Source organism: Lipophrys pholis (assembly GCF_963383615.2).
Source record: "Lipophrys pholis genome assembly, chromosome: 5".
Classification (NCBI taxonomy): Eukaryota; Metazoa; Chordata; class Actinopteri; order Blenniiformes; family Blenniidae; genus Lipophrys; species Lipophrys pholis.
This window is the reverse complement of record NC_137628.1, coordinates 24121193-24147590: the sequence shown is the minus strand read 5'-3', so window position 1 is coordinate 24147590 and position 26398 is coordinate 24121193. Positions and strand designations below refer to the sequence as shown.

Sequence of the window (26398 nt, the reverse complement as noted above, 5' to 3'; positions counted from 1 at the left end):
TCTTCCATCAGTTTTTCGTCGCGCGCCTCCACCTCCTGCCAGCTGACGCGGCGCGCGCTCCGTGACGCGCTCCTGCTCTGCGTGCGTGCGGCACTTCAGCTGAGGAGGAGGAGGAGGAGGACTGCAGCGATACTGTTCTAGACAAGTGTCGCCGAAACGCTTCAATACGTGACCAGAGATCACAGCTGGAGGACTGGAGCGGCTGTTTACGGTTGATTGTGACCGGCTGCACGGCGCGTGTCTCTCGGCGGAACAACAACCGCAGCGACGCGGTGACGTCTCGCACCTGCCGCGGAGCATATGGACAACAAAGACTGATCCAGCAGTGTGCGGTGCGGCTGCAAACCGAGCCTGCGGCTCCTCCAACGTTTCATGTATCTGATTGCGTGACGGGTGGAGGAGGTGTGTGCGCTCAAGAAGCGGGTTTGGACTTCCATCTTGCGGGCCGAACCAAACCGATCCGTGCGCCCGGCGGCTTTAATCTTCGCTCCGCTTGGACGCGCACCGCAACCTATAGCCTGGACATCTAATATAACAACGTGTTTAAGCGTCAATAATAGCTTTTTTCCTTTTCTTTTCTTTTCTTTTTTTTTTTTAAAGCGTAGAAGGATCTCATCAGTGTTTTTAATTATTTAGGTCTTTTATTTTTTCAACCACATCGTCCCAGTTTGACGTTCGCCGTCAGCCGTCCAGTGTGTCCAATGTTCCCTTAGAAATAGCGGAACTATGTGGGTCAGTCCCGAAGATGTGCTGCTGGCAGGAGCGTTGTGGATCACGGAGAGAGCAAATCCCTATTTCATCCTCCAGAAACGGAAGGGCCACGGGGATGGAGGCGGAGGACTGGCGGGTGAGTGCCATCTTTTAGCTGTCATGGTTCAATGACACACCGATACTGTGCTCAGCTCGTGCTGAATGGGAGATTTGTGATGGAGTCAAGTTACTTGGATTTGTGTCATTGCCAAACACCAGAAAACATTTGGAGAGACAGTGCAGGGACCATATGACCTGTCAGGTCACCTTTCACCTGAATGCCTCTTAACAGTTTCCTGGACCAAATGATTTGCACACACTCTCAACAAACTTTGACCAAATGGTTTGACACCCAACAAAGCCGTTAAAAGGGCAAAGGGCAGCACAGATCAATTGTCTGGCCATGCAGTCTCTTCAGAACGGTTATAGAAGGATGAATAACAGCTTGCTTGAAAAAAAAATTAGGTTTTAACCATTAGAAATCAAACAGTTGCAACTGTGGTTTCAGCTGCTAAATACTGTGGAGCTTCAACAAAACTGAGTCTGTTTGACCAGCGAGCAGCGACCTGGTGTGTTTGCTGGCTCATGCTGAATCATTCTCCATTCTTCCTTCTTTCCTCCTCCCTTTCCTTCTCCTCCTCCTCCTCCTGCGAGCCTGTTCCATCCAAAATGGGTCAAGCAGCAGGGAGAGGAGGAGGGGGGACAGGTTATTGAAATGACTGACCAAGGTTCACACTTCCACCTGTCTGATGCCCTCTTTTCCTGCAGGATTGTGATATTCTGTCCCATTCTTGACCTGGATCTTGTCAACTTTATCTCTCACTGTGTGTTTGTCCTCCTGTCTGACAGATGAGATGTGTTTATCTGTTAAACAAGACTAAAAAGAGACAGTTAGAAATGTACTACTGCATGAATGTTTAGAACTTAATGGTGTCCTGGTGGTTTTTGATTCAGAACAGAACAGAAAATGGTGCTTTAACCACGGACTGATCGGTGCTCATAGTTTCAGTTCTCTGAATATTGTCACTTTGTGTTGGTGTTGCTGCCCACTCAGCCGCAGCGTCAGCAGCAGTGTCCGGAGACAAATCACCGATGATCAGTCTGGATGAAGAGTGGGTGGTCCTGAAAAAAAAAAAAGATATTATTGCCACTTCACCACAAAACCTGATCTGAATTAGTTCCCAAACATATTTGTGTGTGACCAAATAATGTAAGCTTGGTTAAGTTCAACTTGCTTTTCCCTGAGTGGGGACTCTTGAAAGGATTAAACATGCTAAAGAAATTAAGATAACCAATAAGTTTAATCTTATTCTCTGTTTTATTATTTATTATACCTGTAATTCTGAAATAAGAATCCAATGGACCACTAAATATAATGGGGAAACAGTTATTGGAGAATTTCTAGAAATGTCAGTCTTGTGAATCAGGTGCCAATAAAACGTCTTAACTATAACAGTTATTAAGTCCTTTATCATAAAGCTACTGTGGTAAAATAAGATCCAACAATCCCGATGCATAAAACTTATAAACACAGAGGGTTGGAGCCCATCCCAGTTTATAGTAGGCAAAGGGAGGGTAGGCAATCAGATAGACAGACAATAAACCTACTGGAGGTACCTAGTAACGAAAAACATTCTCACTGTGATGTGAGAGAGCTGACTGTTAAACAACTGTGATGCCTTGTAATATAATAATATTGTAAAAAAAATAAATGGATATGTCAAATACCTCAGTCTGTTGGAGTCAGATCAGTGATATTAAATCGTTATATTCTCATGTTTGGATGTGCAGCCTCCTCCTCCTCTCCGTCTCTGGTGGGTTTACTGTGGCAACACAACATGTGCTAAGTGGTGCTGGGGGATGATGTCATTTTTTATGTAAAAGCTGAGCTTGCATTGTGTGCCAGTTGGCAGTCGGCTGCCTGTGACAGTGGCACTGCCCTCAAGCTGTTCTTCCAGAGAGAGGGGACATCGGCTGCAGGACCAGGTCGAAACATACTACAGAACCAGACTTGAATCAACATATTGAGCTCAACGGGGCTGGAGCTCCACCGTCGGAGCTGGCGGAGGGCCAGCGAGGTCCAGAGGGAAATGGCAAACAGCTCCACCAGAGAACTGCAGCATGCTGTGGGGCTGTGAGCGGCGGTGTGGAGAAGTATAAACACAACAGCCGAATGTGATTCTGAGTTCCTCTGGATGTATGACCCTTACTTTGGAAGTTCATCAAAAGAAACCCGTGAAGCTCACCAGTCAAACGTGGCTTTCCTTCTATGTATGGACTTCATCCAACCTGAGAGCATCTCATTGAAATAGTCATCGATGTAAAAGCACCATCAAATTATTATGCAATAAAGATTGTTGAGATACATCTAAAACGAGATGCCACACTTGGGGTCTTGGTGTACTCCTGCATCCCAGCCAGAAGGTCCTGCCCTCCCACAATGCATTGCTTGTTTTGAGTTTAGTTGCTTGCTGGCTTAAAGGGTGCATGTACAGTATGTGTGAACTCTTTGACCCTATGCCAGATGGAGTAAACCTTCTCATATGTGTTTTCTGATATTTGCATGAAGCCCTAATCTTAATGACGCACTGACTTACTGCATAATCTTATCTTACAACTTCGTCAGCTTGAAGACTATTCCATTGATTTATGAAGGGTGTTGTGAAGATGTGATGCTTTTTCATCTGATGTGTGAACACTGATAACTATACATTTTGCCTTTATTTAACGACTGCAGTGTCTGATGGCTTACCATTATTTTACGCTTTAATTTAATTTCTACAAATAAACCCATTATGAAGGCTTTAATTGGCCAGATTGTTTGATGTCCTTATCAATTAATACTTTCTTTTGGGATCTTACATATTCTGATTATTAGCTTTTCATTAGTTGTTTTATTCTCATGAAGCACATTTTACCATTGGTGAGAAAATTACATTATTATTATTACTATTGTAATAGATACACAAACTGTTTACACTAGCGGTATCACTGTGAAGAGGCACTTCATTCTAAGTTTATGATGGGAAATCTGCTGTTTTCCAAACGTAACTGCAGAGTCGTCCTCTTGGTAAGCGAAGTGGAAAATTCACAACAAAACCTTTATTCATCAGATTGTGAAGAAACTCCAAATCGGGCTTTATTGTCATGTGTTGCACAGCTTCTAGAATTAAATTGCACAATAGTTGGAGTCAGAGTAAAACAGAGTTGGGTGGAAAAGCAGTAAAATATCAAACTGATTCTATGAAAGCTTGAATGTGATGATACTTTTTACTTTCTGCTGTCGGTCGGTCTTGAGTCTGAGGCAGACTGGTTCTCTGTGTGCTCAATGTAAACACCCCATATCAGTCGCTCTGCAGTCGAGGAGTATATATTTGGCAGAATAAAACGTAAACAATAGACAATATGTATTTTTGTCTCTATGCCTGTTTTTCCTGTACTTCCACCAAGAGAAAGTCACTGTGTCTCAGAGAAGGTGATCAGCGTCGCTGTAACAATAGACACCTCTTAATGTGTTTCATTGTGGAGAAGCGCAAAAGCATCACATTATGATCAGTTATTCTGTTCTGGAGGTGGTTGCTCACTTCGGGGTTTCCAGCCAATCCAGCAAATAACAAGTGAGACATGTACCATTACAGCTGCTTTGTTTTGGGGCTGGAGCATTCGCTTTGTTTTGTACTTTGTGCACCCACTCATTCAGCGTGAAGAAAGACAAATCACTGCAAAGGCAGAGGTGTGAGCTGGAACGAGTCACATCGACTCGAGTGTGATGAGTTAATGCCACGGAAACATGTGATGTTTGGGGAAGCTGGGGGGGGGGGGGACCTCCACTATTAAAACACACATAACTAAACATTTACTCTTAACACCAGCACAGTGTGCCTAAATCTCCTTGTCAAAATCACTCGGAGATGAAAAAGAAAACACCCGACTTCAGTCGTGTGAAGTCGGTGGTCTCACCTGTGAGTTTCCTGTGTTAAACCACAGCTCACACTTTGGAAGATGAACTCATTAGCCTCTGCAGCGCAGATATATAATCTCAACGGGACCCGCTACAATGCTTTTCACGTATTTCTTACCACTTGCTCCGAGAAGAAACAGTGAATACCTGCACACTGGTGTTTCACTGACGGCTGTGATGTGAAGGGAAGCACTAGTTCAACACATTAAAGGCTTCTCTGAGATCAACGTGTGACTGCCTGTTATACTGTCGCTGTTTTTCAACCTTGTGATATCCACTTTCTTAAAGAGGAAGTCGCCTTCACACAACAGTTGTTTGTCTCAAATGACAAAGCCAAAGTGTCAGGCTGTGTTATCTCATTCGTTTCAGTCTGTTTAGGAAGTCAAAACAAGACTTAAGAAGGAAGTCCCAAATGAAGACCTTTGTCATTGACATCTTAACTTCTCCATCAAACAAGCGAATAAGGGATAAATGGTGGAGAAAAACTGTAAATATTTAATTTGTTTGTTTTCTGATACACAGCAGCTGTAATGATATATATTTTTTTACAATAGATGGGTTGTTAATGATCAGTTTGAGTCTCATCATTTATTACCACAAATAAAGAATAAACTGTCAGTTTCAGGAAAATCTAATATTCTTACTTTCAACTATTTACTGATGCTTAGATTTCTTCAAAAGTTGCTTTTTAAAAACTGTTATGAGGAGTTCATGATGAACTTAGAGAACGAGACAAAAAGATACACTTAGTTGTTTTTTCCTCAGACTTCAGTTTCCCCTGAAAGTAAGAAAAGAGTTGATCGTGCCTCTTTCGTCTCGTCTCGTCTTTCTTCTCTCCTCCCGCTCGTCTTCCCCGTCTGTGTGACTCATGCTGAGTTTGCTGCACCGAAGCTGCAGAACAAAAATAGCCTGTCTCTCATGACAGTTGAACGTACGTTTACCTGCAATGGACCATGGAGAATATTGACAACAAAATGTACCTGCACTGCGTGTGCTATTGCTCGCTGCAGCTTTCTAATTGGCCCTCGTTTCTCAGCGCTTTTTCACTTTGTAATACACTCAACTATTTATCAATGAGCCATCAAAGGCACAACAAGGCAGTGTTGTTTAAAAACCAAAGTAAGTGATTATTAAATGCTTCATACAATCAGGGTGTGATTTGCTGGAGGGGATGGGGGACACATACCTTCTGCTTAATTATCTTTACCAGGTAATATTTATCTTCCCTGCAGTGATGTTTATGGGCAAGAGATAAAATTTGTTTGCAGGTGCAAGTTTAAGGCTTTTCCTTACAGTATGACTATAGTAAAACTCTACTGCTGCGCCTCTAATGTGGTTTTGCAATTTACCTTTTCTGCATTTCATCATTACATTAAATGCTTTCATCTTTACTGGGGCGAGGAGCCGTGTTTAACTCTTTAATGTTAACGAAATGCTGAGTGCGTATACATGAAAGTTTGCAAAGTTGAGTTCTCTTGACATTTTGAAAACATGCACCTTCAGTATGTATACCAGTGTGTTTTAGTGTTGTTGTTTTTTTTTTAAGTGTACTCCTTAATTCCACAGTGCTGAACATTATTTGCTTAGCTATTACAGAGTCACATAAGACAGGCGACAGTTTGTCACACATTGAGCGTCTGCAAAGAGATTAAAAAGCATTGAATTCTCCTAAAGAGTCAGTTCAACACCTGAGGTGGATAAACTCTTGCCAGCATCAAGTTAAACAGGCTAGTGAAACGCTGTGGGCCATAATAATGGGTCAGCAATGAATGAGCGAGAAATTGTTAATTGAGTTGTTGGATTAAGGTGATTAGTTGTAATTTATTTTTGTAGGATGAATCATCATGTCATTTGGTTTATACCGTAGGCAGTCTTTCTATAAATAGTCATAATCTGAATTATCTAGCCCAGGGACACACACACATGAGGATTATGCTGTATATTAATGTGTTCAGTGCACAGCAAAGATCTTTGAGATCCAAGATGTTTATCAAACTCTGAAAGCTCAAACCACAAGACTTCATGGTTTTCTTCCATTAGCTTCATCATTACTGAATGAAGTCAATGTATTAATGCACCTATTTCATGTGAACTCGTATCTATCTATTTATGTTAGATGTCAAACTCATTTGTTTTGATTTAAGTTTCCAGCTGAGGGATTACACCAGCATTTTTTTAATGTATGATTATTGTAGTTTTAATCAAAGTTGCTTTGGGTTCTTGCAGGTTTGCTGGTCGGGACCTTGGATGTTGTCCTGGACTCAAGTGCTCGGATGGCCCCATACAGGATCCTCTACCAGACTCCTGACTCTTTAGTTTACTGGATCATTGCTCATGGTATGTGCACTTTACCCCCCCCCCCCCCCCCCCCCCCCCCATTAAACACCAAGTGAAGGAAGCCACTATCATGCAAAAAGTGTTTCATTTCATCATAATGTTGATTCGTGCCTTATCAGCCGCTGTTCGCTTTAATAATACAGGTGTGGATAACTAGATGCCCCTCTGTAATTGTAAACGCTGCAAATCCCTCCACCAGGCCTCCACACATAACACTCTACATCCTGCCTTTTCCCATGTTAGCTGGTGAATGCAAAGCATTACATCATGCCCCGGTGGTTTTAACAGGAGGGGTTACTGGAAGGGGTGCAACATCTCTCAGTGGAGCTTTGTCATTAAGAATGTTGTTTCACGTTGTCGACTGGTCTTCACAATAACGTCAGCTGCATACACTTGTCCCTTCAAACGTCCATTTCCTCTTTTCCATTTTTAGAAACAGAAATGCTTTGTTGACATTTTTGTGGCAGTAAGATATGTAAATTGGCAGCGACACTCTGGTTAGAAGCAGCACGAATTTAAGACTATTTCACAATAAGCTTTTATTGTGAAAAACCTTCATGCTTCCACTTTTTCATTCTGTTACTGAATAAATGCGTTATTAGTTGCTATTTCTTTAAGCTTACACGGGCAAATTGCCTCCTCTGAAACTCAGAAACGAGCAAAGCATCACAGCTGAACGGATGTCGGATGCAAACCTGAGCAGTTTTATTTAACTTCTTACATGTTGAGTGTTGCTTCTAATGCATCTTTACTAGATGGACAGAGTAGTAATTTATAGTATTTACATGTTTTCTGTGCAGCATTGATTGCATTAAAAAAAAAAGTGGATTATGGATTTACTGAAGTCTAAAGTTGACTGAAGTGAGGACACCATCAAAAACACTGCTTGTTTGTCAAAATATACTTTAAAGAGAGAGAGTCGAGCATTATTTAACTTGTGGGTTTTCTACCTAAATGTGTAAGTGGGACAAGAGCCCATTGTTGTGCTCTGTCTGAAATGGAGGCCTACAAAAGCCTGTCTTGGTTTTAAAATGGATTTGGCTCCTTTCTCCCACCCTCTCCTCGCCTCCCGGTTCTTAATTCCTCCTCCCAGAGATAGCTGGAGAGGGGAGCAGCCTGGCAGACATGGCTAATGCAGTCTGTGTGCACTCACTGAAGGACTGTTTGCAGCAGTGTTGAGGGATAATGGGTCACAGTGGCAGATGTTATTGCAATCAATTTCTCCCGTGGCCAGAAAGAAAAGAGTCCGTTTTTAGATCTTGATTTGCAGCAGGTACAAAAAAAAAAATACATTTTAGTTTTGAATTTCCGGATGAAACACAGGAAATGGATTAAATTATAACTCCTGTTGACTTTTATGTATTTGCCCTCAGTAGCCTGTGCTCAGTTCCTCTATTATTAAAAGTGGTCTCTGATCACCGTGGTGCTCTGCTGTAGGGCTCAAAATATCACATTGCAATTTTTTTTTCCAGCCATTAATCAATTTTTGCTTGAAGAAAATATCGCCTTTAATCTAAATTAATGTTAATGGTCTTTCTATACGAGTCAATTTCATGGTGTCAGCCTGACACCGCATTGCACATTTGAAGAGTTTACTATAAATAATGTAGAGCTGATTGTTGTACAGTCCCACTGTTTCGCATGTGAAACATTACACCTTTGTGCTCCTCCCATTACCTCTGCCTGAGCGCCCTGACTCCCCCCTGTCCTCCCTCCTCCCTCCTCCCTCCTCTGCAGGAACCTCTCGTAAGGAGATCACCGAGCACTGGGAGTGGCTGGAACACAACCTGCTTCAGACGCTCTCCATCTTCGAAAACGAGAACGACATCACCACTTTTGTGAAAGGAAAAGTGCAGGTGAACACAGTCACGGGTTGATTTTTTGGGGGATTTCACCTTGCAGATTTCCCCCTCCTGTTTGTTTGAGATCATACGCACACCCGTGTGCAAGTACACACTTTAATATGTGGTCGACACAATATCTCCAAGCTGCACCACTAGGTCTTGAATAAATTAGATTTCTTCCATTGAAGTTTTGATATAACAAGTTGATTGCCATGCTTATCTACAGTATGTTCTGTGTATAAATATTTCTTTTTTTATTGACCGAATTCTTAACAAAATACTGATGTAAGGCTCCCATGGAGGAAAACATCGAAGATGATTTTCCATAGTGCTCAATGGAGGCGGGCACTGACCCCATTTGACTGTAGGTAAAGGGAGAGTATAGAGTGTACAGATCAATACCAGTCCATTATTAGACAAACAAGGAGAGACGGGCAATCACATACAGTGATACTTTTCAGAGTAAATAATTTACTTCAAACTGTGTGAGAAAACCAGAATACATTCTAAAAAGAGAGAGATGGGAACGTATAGCTGACAGTCCAACTGAGAAAAAGAAAAAGATTCATTTGACGGCTATAAAAATACAAAGATCAATGGCCATTTGTGAAAAAGATTAGAAAATAGGAAGCCTGTCTGACGTATGAAGTGATCAGTAATTGGGAAACTTGTGTTCTTAGCTTTGAAAGATTAATCATTGAACTTCTCATTTCATAATCTCAATTTTTTCCCCTCATTATCGCGGTGTGCTTCCGTCTCGCTGCAGGGCATCATTGCAGAGTTCAACAAGAACCACGATGTGAAGGAGGACGACGACACCGACAAGTTCAAGGAGGCCAGCGCTAAGTTTCGGAAGCTGTTTGGGATGCCGGAAGAGGAGAAGCTGGTCAACTACTACTCCTGCAGCTACTGGAAGGGCAAAGTGCCTCGACAGGGATGGCTCTACCTCAGCATCAACCACCTCTGCTTCTACTCCTACCTACTGGGGAAAGAAGGTTGGATGTGAACTCTGACACAGCTCGTGAACACATAGCTGACATACAGTTTTATTCTATTTACCACAGCTACACTTTATATTACATTTCTAAAATGACAATGATACAATTAGGAACTACCGACGTATTTTCGCTTTCCTGTTGTTTGCTTATTTCTCTCAACATGTTAAACACGAAGGTCAACTGAAAGGAGCAGTGACAGGAAATGAGTTTCAAATGATATCACATTATGTTATACACGTATTGCTGTATTCAAATATTATATATTGTACAGCACACTATTAGTTGTAACCTGAATAGCAAAAGAAAATAATATGGGGAATAAAATAATTGGGAAGCAAAATAAAAATAAAATAAAATCCCACATAACTTCCTGAAATAAAAACAGTCTTTCCATGTGTGAAAGCTAAATAGAGCCTCGATTGAGAGGCAGAAGAGTTGGAGTGTTGGAGGTTGCAGGCCCTTTATCTGTGGATCTTTTTTCAAATTGGTCAATTGAAAAAGTGGATTTTACTGAAAAGTTGATTGCAAAAAAGACACTTTATCAAAGTATAAGAACATTTAATTGACAATTCAAACAAATTCAAAAGAGCATTTGGATTTTCTCTGCTGCCTACTATTTTTGCAGTCATCCTGAAAATCTAAATGTCCGTGATGTTTTGATAAATAGTTAAGTGCATCACGCAAGCTGCATCCATGTGTTGTTGTTGTTGTTGTTTTATCAAAGGGCCCTCTGTTTTGCAGATATCTGAAGGCTGCATTACTTTATTTAGCCTTTTCAAAGAATGTTCTTTGTGCCTGTATTTACAAGCCTGCAGCTTCTCTCTGTTCATCTCAGTGTCAACACTTTTGTTAACCCATTCAACAGGGTTGCCTTAGTGCAAGGTTTTGTTTTTGATTTTAATCAGATGATAAATAATATATTTAATCTCCGTCTCTGTTCCTTCCTTTCTCCTACTCTTAATCTCTTACATACACGCCAGCCAAACTGGTGGTCCGTTGGGCAGATATCACCCAGCTGGAGAAGAGCGCCACCCTCCTGCTGCCCGATGGGATCAAAGTGAGCACCCGCTCCAACGAGCACCTCTTCTCCGTCTTCCTCAACATCAACGAGACCTTCAAGCTGGCGGAGCAGCTGGCTAACATCGCCATGCGCCAGCTGCTCGACAACAAAGGCTTCGAACAGGACCGCTCGCTGCCCAAGCTCAAGAAGAAGTCGCCCAAGAAGGTGTCGGCGCTCAAGAGGTACAAGCGGCTGCGGAGCGAGAACACTTGTCCCCTCATCAATAATGAATCTGGCTCATACATGTTTACGACGTGTGGTCGATGGAGCATTAATGTGTTCGGCAGGAAAGCTGGTTATGCAGAGTGACCGTCGATGTGTAACAAACTGTGGCGGTCTGAAACTGTGCAGCACGTTTGGGTTGCGCAACTCAACTACAAGAAAACTGCTTTTTCTGGCAAAACAAAGAGGCTACTGTGAAGTAAAACTGAAGCGCCTCTTGAAATGGCCCCAGTATCCCAATTTTATTTGCTCAGCATATTTACGTAAGCAAGTCTTGGTTGGCTGTGACACCGTGCAGATCTGAGGTCACATGATGTTTGCACTTGTGCATAACAAGTGAAATGTTGTAGCTCCACAGTGTTTGTTCACATAATGAACACAAGCATCAATTCAGAACAAGAATATAAAAAGAGATACGAAGAAACGTTACAAAAAAAAAAAAGGAAGCAGTGGCAGGCTATTCAAACTAAACAATACCTTCATGATTATGAAAAAGTCTGTTACGTAATGGTGACTTCTGCCTCTTTCAGAGACCTGGATGCCCGAGCAAAGAGTGAGCGTTACCGAGCACTCTTCCGTCTACCCAAAGATGAAAAGCTGGACGGACACACGGACTGCACCCTGTGGACTCCTTTTAACAAGATGCACATCTTGGGGCAAATGTTCGTCTCCACCAACTACATCTGCTTCACCAGCAAGGAGGAGACGCTGTGTAGCCTCATCATCCCCCTACGTGAGGTGAGCTGCAGGAGATTTTGCAAATGAAATTCAATGGAAGCTGTCACTGCCCATCTGTTCTGTCGAGAGATGACACATTGCACAAAATGCAGCTGACACGCTGAATCATAGTCATCACATCCATCACAGTCATGTTCTGTTTTGTTTGGCTACTATTTATACACCCATGGTGCCGTGTTGGTCTGAACAGTGGCGGATTTTGCTACGGGCGAAGTGGGCAGTCGCGAAGGGCGCAAACTCAACAGGGGCGCACCGTGCACTGGCTCAGATAAGGTCTTGTGACTCCGCCCCCTGCGCAGACAGCTGTCAGCTCCTGCAGTTAAAACCAGACCAACATCGCGGCTCGGACACAAACTTTCTCTTTTATTACTGAAAGAGTTCAGAGAAATGTATTTCTGAAAACAAATAAGCTGTGCAGTTGAAAAGTTAAAACGCCGCTTCGTAGCTGACAGCTTTGAGTGATGCGTTCAGGTGCATCACGTAAGTCCACTCCGTGACATGTTAACGAGCTGCGGGATTCGCCGAGGGCGGAAAACCAGCCATGTCCGCCCCTGGGTCTGAATATAAGACGATTTCTTAGTCGGACCAATTCGGTATTTGCACTATTCCATGATGACTTTGTGAAATTGGTATTTGGTAAAAGACTTACATTAGTACAAGGATCAAGATACCTTAATCTTGATCTTCGAGTAATAAATTGAAACTTTGCAATCAGACTTTAATTTAATACAATTTTATTAAACTTTATTTAATGTTATCGATTTTAATTTTAATTTTAATTTTAATTTTTAATTTATGCCATTTTATGCCATTTTATGCCATTTTATTCCTTTTTTTTATTTAAGCAAAAACTAATAAGCAAACACTAAGTTGGTTCTGTCATCTGTTAGTTGATTATTGTTTTTCTGCAACTTCTAGTAGCAAGATTGAAATTAGTTCAAAACCACTCTGTACCAAAAATGTACTCATATTTCTATATTTCGATATTTGACTTTACTAGCTGGTTGCTTTACCTGCATTTGGCCAAAAATCTGTTTGTACATTTTTTATTTTTGTTTAAAAAAAAAAACGTTCAGGTTTGTTATCACCACAATTGAATCAAATTTTTACTTTCTGTATTTCAAATGAAACCATTCAGTTCCAGACGTTTCTCACGCGTTGCTCTCAGACTGTCAATGTCCTGATAACCTACAGGTGACAATCGTGGAGAAGGCAGACAGCTCCAATGTGCTGCCCAGTCCGCTCTCCATCAGCACCAAAAACCGCATGACATTTCTATTTGCTAACCTGAAAGACCGAGACTTCCTGGTGCAGAGGATATCAGACTTTCTGCAGCAAACCACCTCTAAGATCTACCTGGAGCGGGAACTCAACAGCAGCGTCAACAGCTCCGACGATGAAGTAAGAACTATTTGAAGTGTCCAATACATTTCATCAGAAGAGCTTCCTCCTCCAACATTCATTACTTTATCATGTTTGTTTATTTGCAATGACTGCATATGAATCTAGGGCGTTGCCTATTTAAAGTGTGTCTATAAAGGGCCTGACTGTGTCCCCAGGTTTGCTCCCAGCATGGATCCCTGCTCTCCAGCAGTCCACAGCACAGTTTGGGTTCAGAAAGCGAGCGCACGTTCAACCTGAATGACAGCAGCGTACCCACAGCCACACAAGCGCTCATGACCATGTATCGCCACCGTACACCTGAGGAGTTTAATCCCAAACTGGTGAATTAAATTACATCTTGTCAAACACACACACACACAAAAGATTTTATTTCCTCTAGCATGCGATTGCACAGAGTAATGCGCTCTTGCGCTCTGATCCATCCCGTCCTCATTTATGCTTTTTATTTTTGTAATGTTGGATCCTAAACGGTCACGTCATGCTTTTGTTTTTTGTTTTTCCCCTCTCCCTCCAAAATTGGCATTTTCACGCTATTCCACTGCATCCAAATTAAAACTGCATGGAGGATTTGCTGTGAGCTGCATGTGATTTTCGTCCATGTAATTGTTTCCTCTGTGTTGTCAGGCGAAGGAGTTTCTGAAGGAGCAGGCGTGGAAGAACCACTTTACGGAGTACGGACAGGGGGTGTGCATGTATCGCACGGAGAAGACGAAGGAGCTCGTTCTCAAGGGGATTCCTGAGAACATGAGGGGAGAGCTGTGGCTGCTTTTCTCCGGTGAGGAAACCGTTACGGATGCACTCGCACAAGGCAAACTACTAAATCATGTTTCATACCTTGGACCACACACTGCATAGCCTTTTCTTAGATTAATGTCCCATGATGCATATTTTATGCAGGTGTAATTAACTTGCTGACAGAAGCGGAGCTCCATTCTTAGCGTCTTGCAAAGAAACCAATAAGTTATATGACTAAATTAGATTGATTAGAGAGGTTTTTTTACGACGAGCCTCGAGGTGTTTAAGGCTGTCATCTCACAACACGAAGTACCTGGTGCGAAGCTGCTGGCTGATCGGGCCTTTCTGTGTATAGTTTGCATGTTCTTCCTATGCCTGCGCAATCCCAGAACAAAGTGGATATAAATATAAAACGTGTGTGGATGGAAAATAGAATTGATTACAGGATGAATCCCTATCAATAAATTGGACAAGCATTTAGTACTACTCCTTCACAGAGCGTAGTGAGGTCGGAGTGTATGGATGGTCTTGCTAAAAACGTAACAACTTGCATTGACATGCAGAGAAAACGTGGTTTAAAAATACATGTTAAGTTTAAAAGAAACTTCACCCCTACACAGTTGCGTTGACTTTGCTGCATAGTTCATGTAAACGTCATTAAAAACCTGGCACAGTAAATATCAGGTCAAATGGAAACTTCAGTCACCGACTGACACTATTAAGGTTTGTTGCTGTTACGACATACTTCAGATTCAGGAATGCACACGCTCCAGAAATTCCCGTTTACAAGAGCCGCTGTGTGTAACACATCGGCAGCTGTTTGTCCTGGTGTCTTTACCTGAGAGGCTCCTCCCTCTGTCTCTACTGACCTACTTATGACTCATTTTGCTTGTTGTAGCATGTCCGGCTGAAAGGAGTTTTCTTTACATTCGTGTCCTTCTAAGAAAACATTGATCCTTCGGAATTCAAACAAAAAAGTGACCAAGGGTTTGTTTTATCTTACAACTAAAGCTGTTAAAACCTGTTTGAGTTATTAGTTTAGGACCTTACCTTGGACAGCAATAATATATAATGTGTATATAATGGTCTAAAATATATTAATACTTAATAAACATAATAAAAGGTATATATTGTAATAGAGAATACTATTAACTTAAATATTGCCACACTATATTTTGCATTTAAAATGTAATTGATGAAATTTAAATAGTATATTCTGAATATTATAATTTGTAAATGTTCTTGTTCAAACTTGCACTTTTCCAAATGAGAGACGAACACTCCACCAACCGAGCCACAGAGAACTGCCAAACAACTTTTCATAGAATTGTAATGTAAAGACAATAATGATTAAATCTTTTATCTCTGAAGATTTGGTTCGTCTACAACAAACAAGCACCCAAGCTCTGTGAATAGCAAGCGACAGTCTTGCTTTTACTGAAGGTTGTTTTTTGTTTTTTTTGCCATTATCTATTCATATTTTATATAGTTTCACAGCACACCAAGTCTTGGAGAACTTGTGGTTATGATTAAGTGCTAAATTCAGCAGACGTCAGTGTCATCACATGGCTGCTAGACAGATGCTTACATATGTGTACACTCGTGTATAAAATTACAAAATACGCTACACAATGAAAAGAAAATAGAGTATGACGAAGTAAATTTGATTATTTTCATTGTTAGCGACAGGATGTTTAGTTTATCATACTATGAAACCAGTTCTGGGTGACAGTCAGACTGCAAAGATTTAACTTTGCAATTATATTGTCTGTCTAAAACAGCAACAACAGACATTTGCAGAAATAATTCTTTCTGTATTTTCTCACCCTGAACAGCAACTAAGTTCATAAGTTCAAGACACAGAACAAGAATCATGTCCCGGAGCATTTGGTGACGTCTCTGTGAGATCGCTCGAAAAGAAAATTGTTTATCAACACTCACAGATGCAACGGCACAAAGTCTTAATTTAGATGCGACAGTTATATAATCTGATGGAATATTGAATTTATCGCTGTTTAATTTTAGTTCCTGTCAGTCCCACTTATATAAGAGATCTTCATATTGCTTGTGTGGCTCTGTTTTTTATTTTTTTTATTTTTCCAACCTTGGATCTTAAACTTAAGCTGCAGGAATGTTTTATTTATTCTTCTGGGATTCGTTAAAATCTCAAGTCCGAAATTTTCACCTTTGCTTGTGATCCACCCCTGCTGCCACAGCTTTTCCTGTCTCTGGACGATATTCTACATTAAACCTGCTTTCGACCTTTAAATCTGGTGTGTTTCCAGGAGCAATCAACGAGATGGCCACTCACCCCGGATATTACGAAGACCTGGTAGAAAAATCGATGGGAAAATACAATCTGGCAACAGAGGAGATCGAGCGGGACCTGCACCGCTCTCTGCCTGAGCACCCGGCCTTTCAGAACGAGATGGGGATCGCTGCCCTCCGCAGGGTCCTCACTGCATATGCATTCAGAAATCCCAACATTGGATACTGCCAGGTCATTATGCTTTTTTTTTTTTTTCTTCTTTTTTTTTTCTAAATACATCAGCTGTTATAATCATGACCACCTGTGACAACACTTGACTGTTCTGCTCCGACTCCACAGGCCATGAATATTGTGACGTCAGTGTTGCTGCTGTATGCCAAAGAAGAGGAGGCATTCTGGCTGCTGGTGGCGCTCTGTGAGAGGATGCTGCCTGATTACTACAATACGAGGGTCGTAGGTCAGTAGGTGTAGTCATTAGGCAGAAATCGTATAAAAGACCAGGAGGTGTGAACCCCTCCCTAATTGGAGAAAAAAAAGTGATAATAAATCACTTAAGAAACGATATTATTTGAAACTGTAAGAATTGAAACCGTGTTAATGACGTATACAAAACAACAAATTTGTAGCTTTGAAATATTACATCAAGTTTACTGCCTGTGGATCAGTGGAAGTGTGCCACATGGTGTTACAGTGAAGCTGACTTTACACAAATTCACTTGGAATAAGAAAAATGTCCAACACTTTTCATGACTTTTCAAATAAATCAACCACAACAACGCTTCACTTCATCACGGTTCCATCTTATTATATAAATCTTCCGTGTGAAGGAGGCGACTATACAACAAACAAAGCTAGAAATCTTTACCGCTCACAGAATTTAGGAGCAAATTTAGCCCCGTTTGCTTTGTTATAACTAATTAATTACTGTTATTAAGACTTGATGTTTTTACTAAAAGGAGTTTGCATCTCACCTGATTGGTTCCTGGACTACAAATCATGTGATCCACAGATTTTGACTTGGCACAAATATTATGCTGAATGTCCTCCATAACGGGACCCGAGCAGGTGTATGACCTTTCTGAGCGTTCACCCACAGCGGTGACCCTATAGAAAAGGGAAGCAAACAAGCAACCTATCAATTATAAGCTCAAAATACTGACTTAAATTCTTATAATTAAATTCAATTAACATTTCATTTCATTTCATGTTAGAATGAGGAATATTTCGCAATCATTCCATATGTCATATCCAACTCAATTTTCCCCCCAAAAAAGGTTCTTCAATGTAATTTAGCTCATATATTTTGAATTAATGAAATGATTTATTCATTGTTCACAGTTACAATAAAAACTAAACAATTATATGTGTAAAGTTTCCTGCAACCCTCAGAAACAACATCTTCCAAAAGCTTTCTGTTCATTTCCACTCATGTCTCTACTTGTGTTCGATGGGGTTTTTCCCCCCTCAATGTGTTTCACACGGTCCTCCTGTACCCCTGTGTTCCCAGGCGCTCTGGTTGACCAGGGTGTGTTTGAGGAGCTGGCTCGTGAATACGTCCCCCAGCTGTACGACTGCATGCAGGACCTCGGGGTCATCTCCACCATTTCACTCTCCTGGTTCCTCACCCTCTTCCTGTCCGTGATGCCGTTCGAGAGCGCTGTGGTGGTGGTGGACTGTTTCTTCTACGATGGCATCAAGGTCATCTTTCAGCTGGCGCTCTCCGTCCTGCACGCCAACATCCACCAGCTGCTGAGCTGTAAGGATGACGGCGAGGCCATGACTGTGCTGGGGAGGTAAGGAGGCGATTCTTAGTGGAGTGCTGTGTCTTTGTCCTAATATTATGAATGTCTTCTCTTTCTTGATGGATGTTTTTGTTATTTTTGATACGCTGCCATTTTTTTGCAGGTACTTGGATAGTGTGACCAATAAGGACAGCACCCTCCCCCCCATCCCCCACCTGCACTCTTTACTAACTGATAATGGGGAACCACATCCAGAGGTCGACATCTTCAAACTCGTCCGCAGCTCTTATGAGGTATTGACCTTGAAATGTAACAGGCCAGTAAATCAGAATTTCACGTACGATCATGTTTGTTTCCACAGTCAGTGTATCGTCCTTTTGTTGTACTTTTAAGATGAAAGAGGAGCCTCGCTGTCTCCTTACTTTAATGCGGTCATCTCCAGCTATCGTCCTCGCTTCCGCAGTAATAACAAAGTCATTTCACAGCTGGGTTGACCTACTTTTTCTCTGTTGCGCCTTTTTATTCTTTTGGTACAGAAATTTGGCTCCATCCGAGCAGATGTGATCGAACAAATGCGATTCAAACAGAGACTGAGGGTCATCCAAACCATTGAAGATACAACTAAACGCAATGTGGTGAGAACACCGTCAATTAATCTGACCTGTATAAATATTCAGCCAATGTTACATAGTCACTTTTAAAGATTACCCATCCTTGATTATATGTGCAAATGACAGCACAGTAGATGAGCAACGTGCATACACTCCCATTGTCTTTATTTAATGATATTTTATGTTTCAGGTCAGAACTATTGTCTCAGAGACTGCCTTCAGTATTGACGAGCTGGAGGAGCTCTTCTTGCTCTTCAAGGTGAGTTTTAAACCTTACAAAGAATGTTTAGGATTGCAAATGAGTCTTATTGTTGTTGCTTTTTCTGTTTTCTGGTGGCTTCAAATATCTTTGTGCAAAATGCTTGTAGAAAGAAATGCAAAAGATTCGTTTGCCTCTTTCTCAGCTGTCTTCATTAAAACTGTGTGAAATTATGTGCTAAGAAACATGTCAAAGATCAGTGAACACATTAAAATACATACAACAAATGCATAACAGTCAGAACTTTGCTACACACACATATTAAAACTCAATAAAGTATATTTTATTTGATATATTTGAGTATTTCCAATAAAAATGCTTCAAAGTAGCAAGAATTGCTGTCCAGTAACATTGATGCAATTGTGTAGTTACAGATCAAGAGAAAAATCAACTGAGAACCAAGAAATTTGGTAAATCATTTTAGCGCTTATATAATTTCTTGTATTTTCACCTTTCAATTCAAATCCAGCAAAAAGCAGCTCAGCAGTTCATTTCAGGGCCACACGGTGGCGTTGTGGCCAGCACACAGTTCGGGGGTCTCTTTCTGTGCAGTGAGCTTGTTCTCCTGGTACATGCATGACTTTTTTCTGGGAAATTTGCTAATCATCAACGCAACCTTATAGTGTATGTCTATAGAGTTTGGTGATTTACGGCCTCCGGAACTGTGCGGAGCAAACAAAGTGTGCTGTTTGTGAGCTTCACTTCAATAAGGGCAATGATCTATTACACAACCGTGTCTTTGTGTACAGTTCCGTTGAATTAAATGTAGTATATATTTACTCTGACATGAAATTCAAAACGCCACGCAGTAGCGTTGTGTCTCAATGCAAATTGAATCAGGTCATGTGTCTTGGAAGACGTTTGGCGCTATATCCAAACGACTTCACCAGCTCCTGCTGTTCACTGGACTAGACTGGCAAGTCCTCCAGCACATATAACCACCAAGTCCAGTTGACCTGAATCACTTTGCATTGAGTTGCTTCCTACCTGGACAAATGAGAATATGCATAGACAGCATGTGTTGTGGTTTGCACTCTCGCGTCATTGAGATAACATACGAGTGCAGATATGTGGCCTTTCTCTGGGCAGTTGTACATGCTGTGTGTGGGATTTCTCAAGGTGCTTTTCTTTAGCTCAGTCCAGAAACATGTGTTTCAAGGTAATCGGTGACTCTAAATTGCCCGGAGGCATTAATTTGTATGTGTGTTACCGTCTGTCTCTCTGTGTTCACGCGGTTACTGGCAGACTATCCAGATCTGCCTGCAATCTGCTGGCTCCCAGGGTCAGCTGGGCACGACTCGAGGGCGCTGTGGCCTTAAAACGGCTATAGAAAATGGATGGTTGAGGTTTGACTTTTAAATTTGGGTGATTTTCACGGAATACATGCTCCTCGTCCTTTTTTTCCAGGCGGAGCACCTGACCAGCTGTTACTGGGGCGGCAGCAGCAACCCCACCGAGCGCCACGACCCCAGCCTGCCGTACCTGGAGCAGTACCGCATCGACGTGGAGCAGTTTAAAGGCCTGTTCAACCTGCTGTTCCCCTGGGCCAACGGCGCCCACTCAGACCCGCTCGCCCTGCGATTCTTCCGTCTCCTCGATTACAACGGTGATGCTCTCATCAACTTCCGGGAGTTCATCAACGGGCTAGGTAAGGATAGAGCGTAAGGAGTGTGTGCCCTTGTGAATATTCTGTGAAAGTACTGGCTTGTGACATAACTGTCACTGCTCGGTTGACAAATGGATGTTTGTACGCAGTCCTGACTCCAGTTTGAAATGATGTATTACGTTTGGGTGATTGCTTACAGGCATTGTTTTTGTGTTGTAGGTGTTCTGTGTCACGGGGATCTCACCGAGAAGCTGAAGCTGCTTTACAAGATGCACGTTTTACCTGGTGAGCGAGTGTAGACGCAGTTTAGTGATCGCAGACACTTCTCTTCGGGGAGCTAAAAACCCATAATTTCATTGGCTTATTAGCTGTATTGAAAAAAGGGAGGGAAGAGATTTTTCTGCCCTGTGCCTTGAATTACATTTCATAGGGGAATTTAATGGCTCTACAATTCCTTCATGAGCCTCCCTTTGATGACTAAAACAAAAATAATATATTAACTGCATTTTATTTATGAAAATTTCAATTTTATGCAAAATTCAGACTGACTTTTTGGATAATTTTTGTAGTTGATTTAGCCTATTTTCAAAGAATAACTCCTGACTGTGTTATTACACAAGGGTTTTTAGTCCAATGACAAAAATATTAAAAATAGATTTCATTAAATTGAATTGGTACATCGAATACATATGAAGATCAAATGCTTGGTAAAGCTAGATTTTACATCTTAGTGTCATCATCGCCTCAGAATTTTATCTCAGGACAACAAGTGTCTTTTTTTAATGCTAAAGTGAGAATTGTGTGTGAAAATATGAACAAGATGAAACTGTTATGGGGGGGACATGAACGATACCTGCTCGGGGAAGATAAGAAAATGATGAAAAATGTTTTTTCAGTTGCTCTTTTTTTGCACAGCGGTAACCATTTATGTAAACTTGCACTGGGTACTCAAATATACTGTATATTCCAGCAATACTCGGGGTCAAAGGGGAACACGTGTGAGGTGTGAGTGGAGGACCGCAGTCACTAATTCACCACCAATAAAATGAAAAGGAACAAGGGACAGATAAAGCTTGACCCAATGATAAGGGACTGAAAGGTCAAGAAGTGGTTAAACAATGATAAAGATACTGACTTTATCTTTTGTTTCTAGAAATCACACATGAGCAGGAGGAGCCGGACTCTGCCTTTGAAGCCACTCAGTACTTCTTCGAAGACATCACTCCAGAAACATCTATTGGTGAGATTCATTTCTCTCTGGTGGGATCATATTACTACTTTCTAGAAATTGCATCTAAGTGCTGGTGCAGTATTCACAGTTAAACATAAATAGATATCAACATTTTACACAGTATAGTTTTTTTTTTTAATATATATTCAGTTTTTATACAACAATGTAAAATATATTTCTCTGATATTCAAAACCAGACGCATAAAAAATGGTCCCATTTCTGGCAAAGATAAAGTACATTGTGTAAGTTACTAAACTTACAAACCGAGAAATGAATGAACATATGAGTTAATCTTCACTAATAAAACACACACACACACACACACACACACACACACACACACACACACACACACACACACACACACACACACACACACACACACACACACACACACACCACTTATGGGATATTGTTTGGGTCAGATGTTGTTTACATCATTTTTATTCATGACATTCTCAGCAGTAATTCGAGGCGATGCTGTCTGAAGATATTTTATCGCATTAAAATAAATGCAATATTAATGTTTGAAGGTTTAAAATGAAGAGAGGTTCGCTGCATTAATCATGCTCACTATTTACGGGTTGATAATATTTTGACGCCTCGATGTCATTGTGTCACTTTTCTTCTTTCAATCCCACGCTACACAGCTGCAGTGTGTTTGAGTGAGTGGTTGTTTTACATGGAGCTTTGGTCCTCCTGATTGTCTTTTTTCTTTTTATCACATGGGGTCTAATGTGTTGTCCTTTGTTTTGTAGTTATTTCTGACACATGGGGGCAGAAATGTTACTATGTTGTGGCAATGAAGTCTTTAGAGTTTTTGTGGTTGTGGCTTGATTTGCACTAAACCTACATCGATCACAGCACATGCACGTGAACAATTTAGGTTAAGTTATTTGTGTCATCCTGGTGATGAATATGCAGCACAAAGTGAAATGTGTGGATCTGAAGATAGTGTTAAAACCTGGTGGTAACTTTTCAGTGCATTCATTTGGAAGCCCTAATGGTACGTTGTATTAGTAAATGGTCAACCATCCTGGACGTAGAGAAGTGAGTGGATACCATTGTTTATATCCAGAGTAGTGCACTCTGCTGACATGGCAACTGGTGGTCTGCGGGTCTCATGCGGCTCACGTCCTCAAACTTTTTATTAATCAATGTGCCATAGCTTCATGAAACCTTGTGGTTGAGGTGCTCGGCCACAGTTTTCCCCCATCATGAGGATGACACTTTTGTGGCTCTCACAATGATGGAAGTTGCTCCTCCGTGATCTAATGCTATTACAATCCACACTGAATATGTGTAGCTGTAAAGTATCTTATATAAAATTGTTTGAAATTTCAAAGAATGACTGGCCTCGACCGCCTTCATCTCTCCGCAGGCCACGACTCAAAGTGCAGAAATGAGAAGGATGATGGTTTTGTCAGAGTTACATTCAAAACTGAAAAAGGTACACAACACACTCATATGTATTACAAAATGTCAAAAAAATAAAAAAAAAGAAGTCTGAATGTACAACATGTATTATGTGTACATGTATACATGATGAATATATGATGTACATCAGTACAACATGAAATGTGGTTATTTTTCCAATTATAAAACGAAGCATTGGGAATCAAGATTGTTTGCTTTAAAATGTTGTGACGTTACTGACTTGAAGGTGATAGTGATTGTGCAGTTAATGCAGTATTCTTCATTCCACAAGGATGCCCAAAACATGTTTATATTGTAGCGTTCTTTTCGATTGTATTATAATTAAGAATATAGTTTCACAGCACTACTCTAAGAATGATTAAAAGGTCCTAACATTTGTATAATTTTCTTTGTAATAGTCAAGAGGACCGACAAAACTCAACTCATGACTTTTTATTGTTTTATATTTTCAGTGAAAAAGCTGAACACTTCTGACTACGGCCATTACCTGAAACTGTGGAACCAGGATTCTAAACCAAAACGAGAAAACACAAAGGACCTCCCAAAGCTGAATCAGGTAATACATTTGAGTGTTTGTGGCTCAGTTGGTAAAGCAGGTCGCTTTACTGGTTCGATCGCGTCCCCAGCTGTCCTCACTGGAGTGTGTGAGTCTGAGTGGACGAACGATAAAAGTGGAAACCACACTGGGAGTACTGCAGTGGGGAAGTTGTGCTATATAAAGGGAGTGTCTTTCCTTCAATCTGCTTCACAGATGTGTATTCAGAGTGACAATGATCCAATTTCTACGTTTTCTCATTCAGAGCCAATTCATCGAGCTCTGCAAGACCCTCTACAGCATGTTCAGTGAGGATGTTGCAGAACAAGAACTCTATCACGGCACAGCGACGGTCACCAGCCTGCTGCTGGAGATGGGGGAAGTGGGGAAGCTCTTCTCCTCCTCCGACAGAAAGGAGTACATCCTGGAGGACCCGTCAGAGACGAGCATGTGTACGGGAGAGGATCCCAAACCAACCAGAGAGGTTGAGGATCTGGGAGACGTTTTCAGCCCAGCGGGTCTTGAAAACGACTCCAGAGTGTGCGGGGAGGGTAAGGCGGACGAAGGAAGCGAGCAGCTGCCGCCAATGCAAGACATCAAACTGGAGGACTCGTCTCCTAAGGACACAGGCACTTCGTCGGCGATGCTCATCTCGGACGACGAGACCAAAGACGACACGTCCATGTCGTCTTACTCGGTGCTCAGTGCGGGCTCCCACGAGATGGATGAGAAGCTGCAGTGTGAGGACATCGCAGACGACACGGTGCTGGTGCGCAGCGACAGCGGCTCCAATGGCGAGAGAAGCGGCCGACCTCACGGCGGCGGGCCCAACGACCGGGGGCTGCCTCACAGCACGAGCATCGACAAAGACTGGGCCATCACGTTCGAGCAGTTCCTGGCCTCTGTCCTCACCGAGCAGGCCCTGGTGCTTTACTTTGAGAAGCCCGTAGAAGTGGCGGCTCGCATAACCAACGCCAAGAACGTGCGTAAAGCGGGGCGCCCCCTGCTGTCAACAAGTGACTATGAGATCTCCTTGTCAGGGTGAGATTGACTTTTGCAGATCTAAAAGGAAACAAACTCGATTATCAGTCAGTGATGTTTTTTGGGTTTGTTTTTTTTTGTAAAGAATGAGGTACATGTAAAATAAGTGTGTATGATCGTTGAATGACTGTGACCAAGACTGCTCCCAGCAATGTATTTTACCAGAAATGAAAGACTTTTATCTTAACAATCAGTAGGTTCTGTCCAGCTCAGAGGGAGGAGAACAATAGATTACTGTTTGCGCCGATGAAATCAGTGTGTTACGTAGTAGCTGTACTTTATAAGACATTATGCATAGGTGTTAATACTGTAATCTCTGGTACTCTTAGGCTACGTAGACGTAAAAGTCCACAGATACTGTACACGTTCCAACTTGGGATATTGATCTTCTACTGCTGCTGTACATACAGTGTGAGGATCTGACATTATATCTGGCCAAACTGTTGCTTCCTTACTTTACAGTTGATTTTGCTGCTAATCGAGACTATTTTAAAATATTTCCCATTGGATGGAAATATGGAAAAATGCAAAGCTATGAAAATTATGTCATTTGATTTTCCTCTGGTGTCATCAAACTTTTATTTTTATTTTTGCAGTGTGTCACTTTGGACAATTATACTGTTTTCAGTCCCTGCGACCCCTGGATATTCACATCCAAAAATACTGTTCTATCCTAATCCTATAGTCACCTCACATCATTCTCTAATGTCATATTCAACTATAGCAAATAACATATCCAGTTAAACATGGTGCAACTACAATGTTCTCAAATGAGAAGAAACCTCAAAACATTCAACAGATGGATCAGGAACTATGTAAAAAGAAATGATGATTACACTATAACGCTGTCAAGGAATCTGCACTTTTTTTATGTTTACAAGACAATGTGATTCCACGATACTGTATTTGCTTGCCTTTTGCCACACTGTTGTTTGCACTGTAGACATTTTTTATTACATTTTTACTTTTTTGCTCTGTGCATTTTTGCATTGCCTTTTTTTTTTTTTAAAGATATGTTTTCTTCTTGTTTTGTTTTTAATGTGGAATTATTATGTTAAAGTCATCTGGTTGTAACTCTGGATGCTGATGCATTGTGTATCACTCCATTCAAATAAAATTACAGTATGACTGATTCAACACTGAATAATACAACGTCTGCTTTTAAACTGTGAGCATTACTGCCACCTGCTGGAAGGTCATTGAACACCAACTATCTTTCGCACCAGGTACTTATGTATATAAGTATGGAAATCATTTTATGAATATTTGCTAAATTTCATGTTACAACATGAGCGTGAAACTTTACTTCAGGAACAACGTCCAACTCAGCTTGATCAATAATGTGCTAGACCAGTAAATGACAATAATAACCTTAAAAAAAAACAACTTGAAGTGTGTCCCTTTATTTTAGTGCCAAGAAGTACAAATATATTCTTTTAAAAGGGATTTATTTATTCAAATATGTTCTTACAGGGCCTGAACAACTTTGTTTTTAATAGAAATATGAGACTTTTCCACAATATATCAGCAGTTACTTTAAAATGAAGGTTAAAATCTGGGTAGAGTGTTTCCCTATGGATGGACGGTTTTGGCCTGCAGGCCATTTGTTTCACTTTG

General features: G+C 41.2%; 1 protein-coding gene across 1 annotated transcript; it reads left to right on the top strand.

The window, feature by feature from the left end:
* Positions 1-87: 87 nt before the first annotated feature.
* tbc1d9 (TBC1 domain family, member 9 (with GRAM domain)) lies at positions 88-25920 on the top strand. Its single transcript, XM_080462710.1, has 21 exons — positions 88-847; positions 6938-7048; positions 8786-8904; positions 9659-9887; positions 10871-11132; positions 11703-11910; positions 13105-13311; positions 13470-13634; positions 13939-14089; positions 16335-16549; positions 16658-16775; positions 17826-18111; positions 18224-18353; positions 18597-18695; positions 18862-18930; positions 20338-20578; positions 20756-20821; positions 21690-21776; positions 23150-23218; positions 23658-23761; positions 24006-25920. Exons 1-21 carry the CDS (start codon positions 727-729, stop codon positions 24783-24785), a joined length of 3837 nt encoding a protein of 1278 aa, XP_080318836.1. The 5' UTR covers positions 88-726; the 3' UTR covers positions 24786-25920.
* Positions 25921-26398: the final 478 nt, after the last annotated feature.

Coding starts and splice junctions, on each gene's coding strand:
- tbc1d9 (XM_080462710.1), top strand. CDS start 727: ATGTGGGTCAGTCCCGAAGATGTGCTGCTGGCAGGAGCGTTGTGGATC. Junction 16,776..17,825: donor CTACAATACGAGGGTCGTAG/GTCAGTAGGTGT, acceptor CTGTGTTCCCAG/GCGCTCTGGTTGACCAGGGT. Junction 23,219..23,657: donor TACATTCAAAACTGAAAAAG/GTACACAACACA, acceptor TTATATTTTCAG/TGAAAAAGCTGAACACTTCT.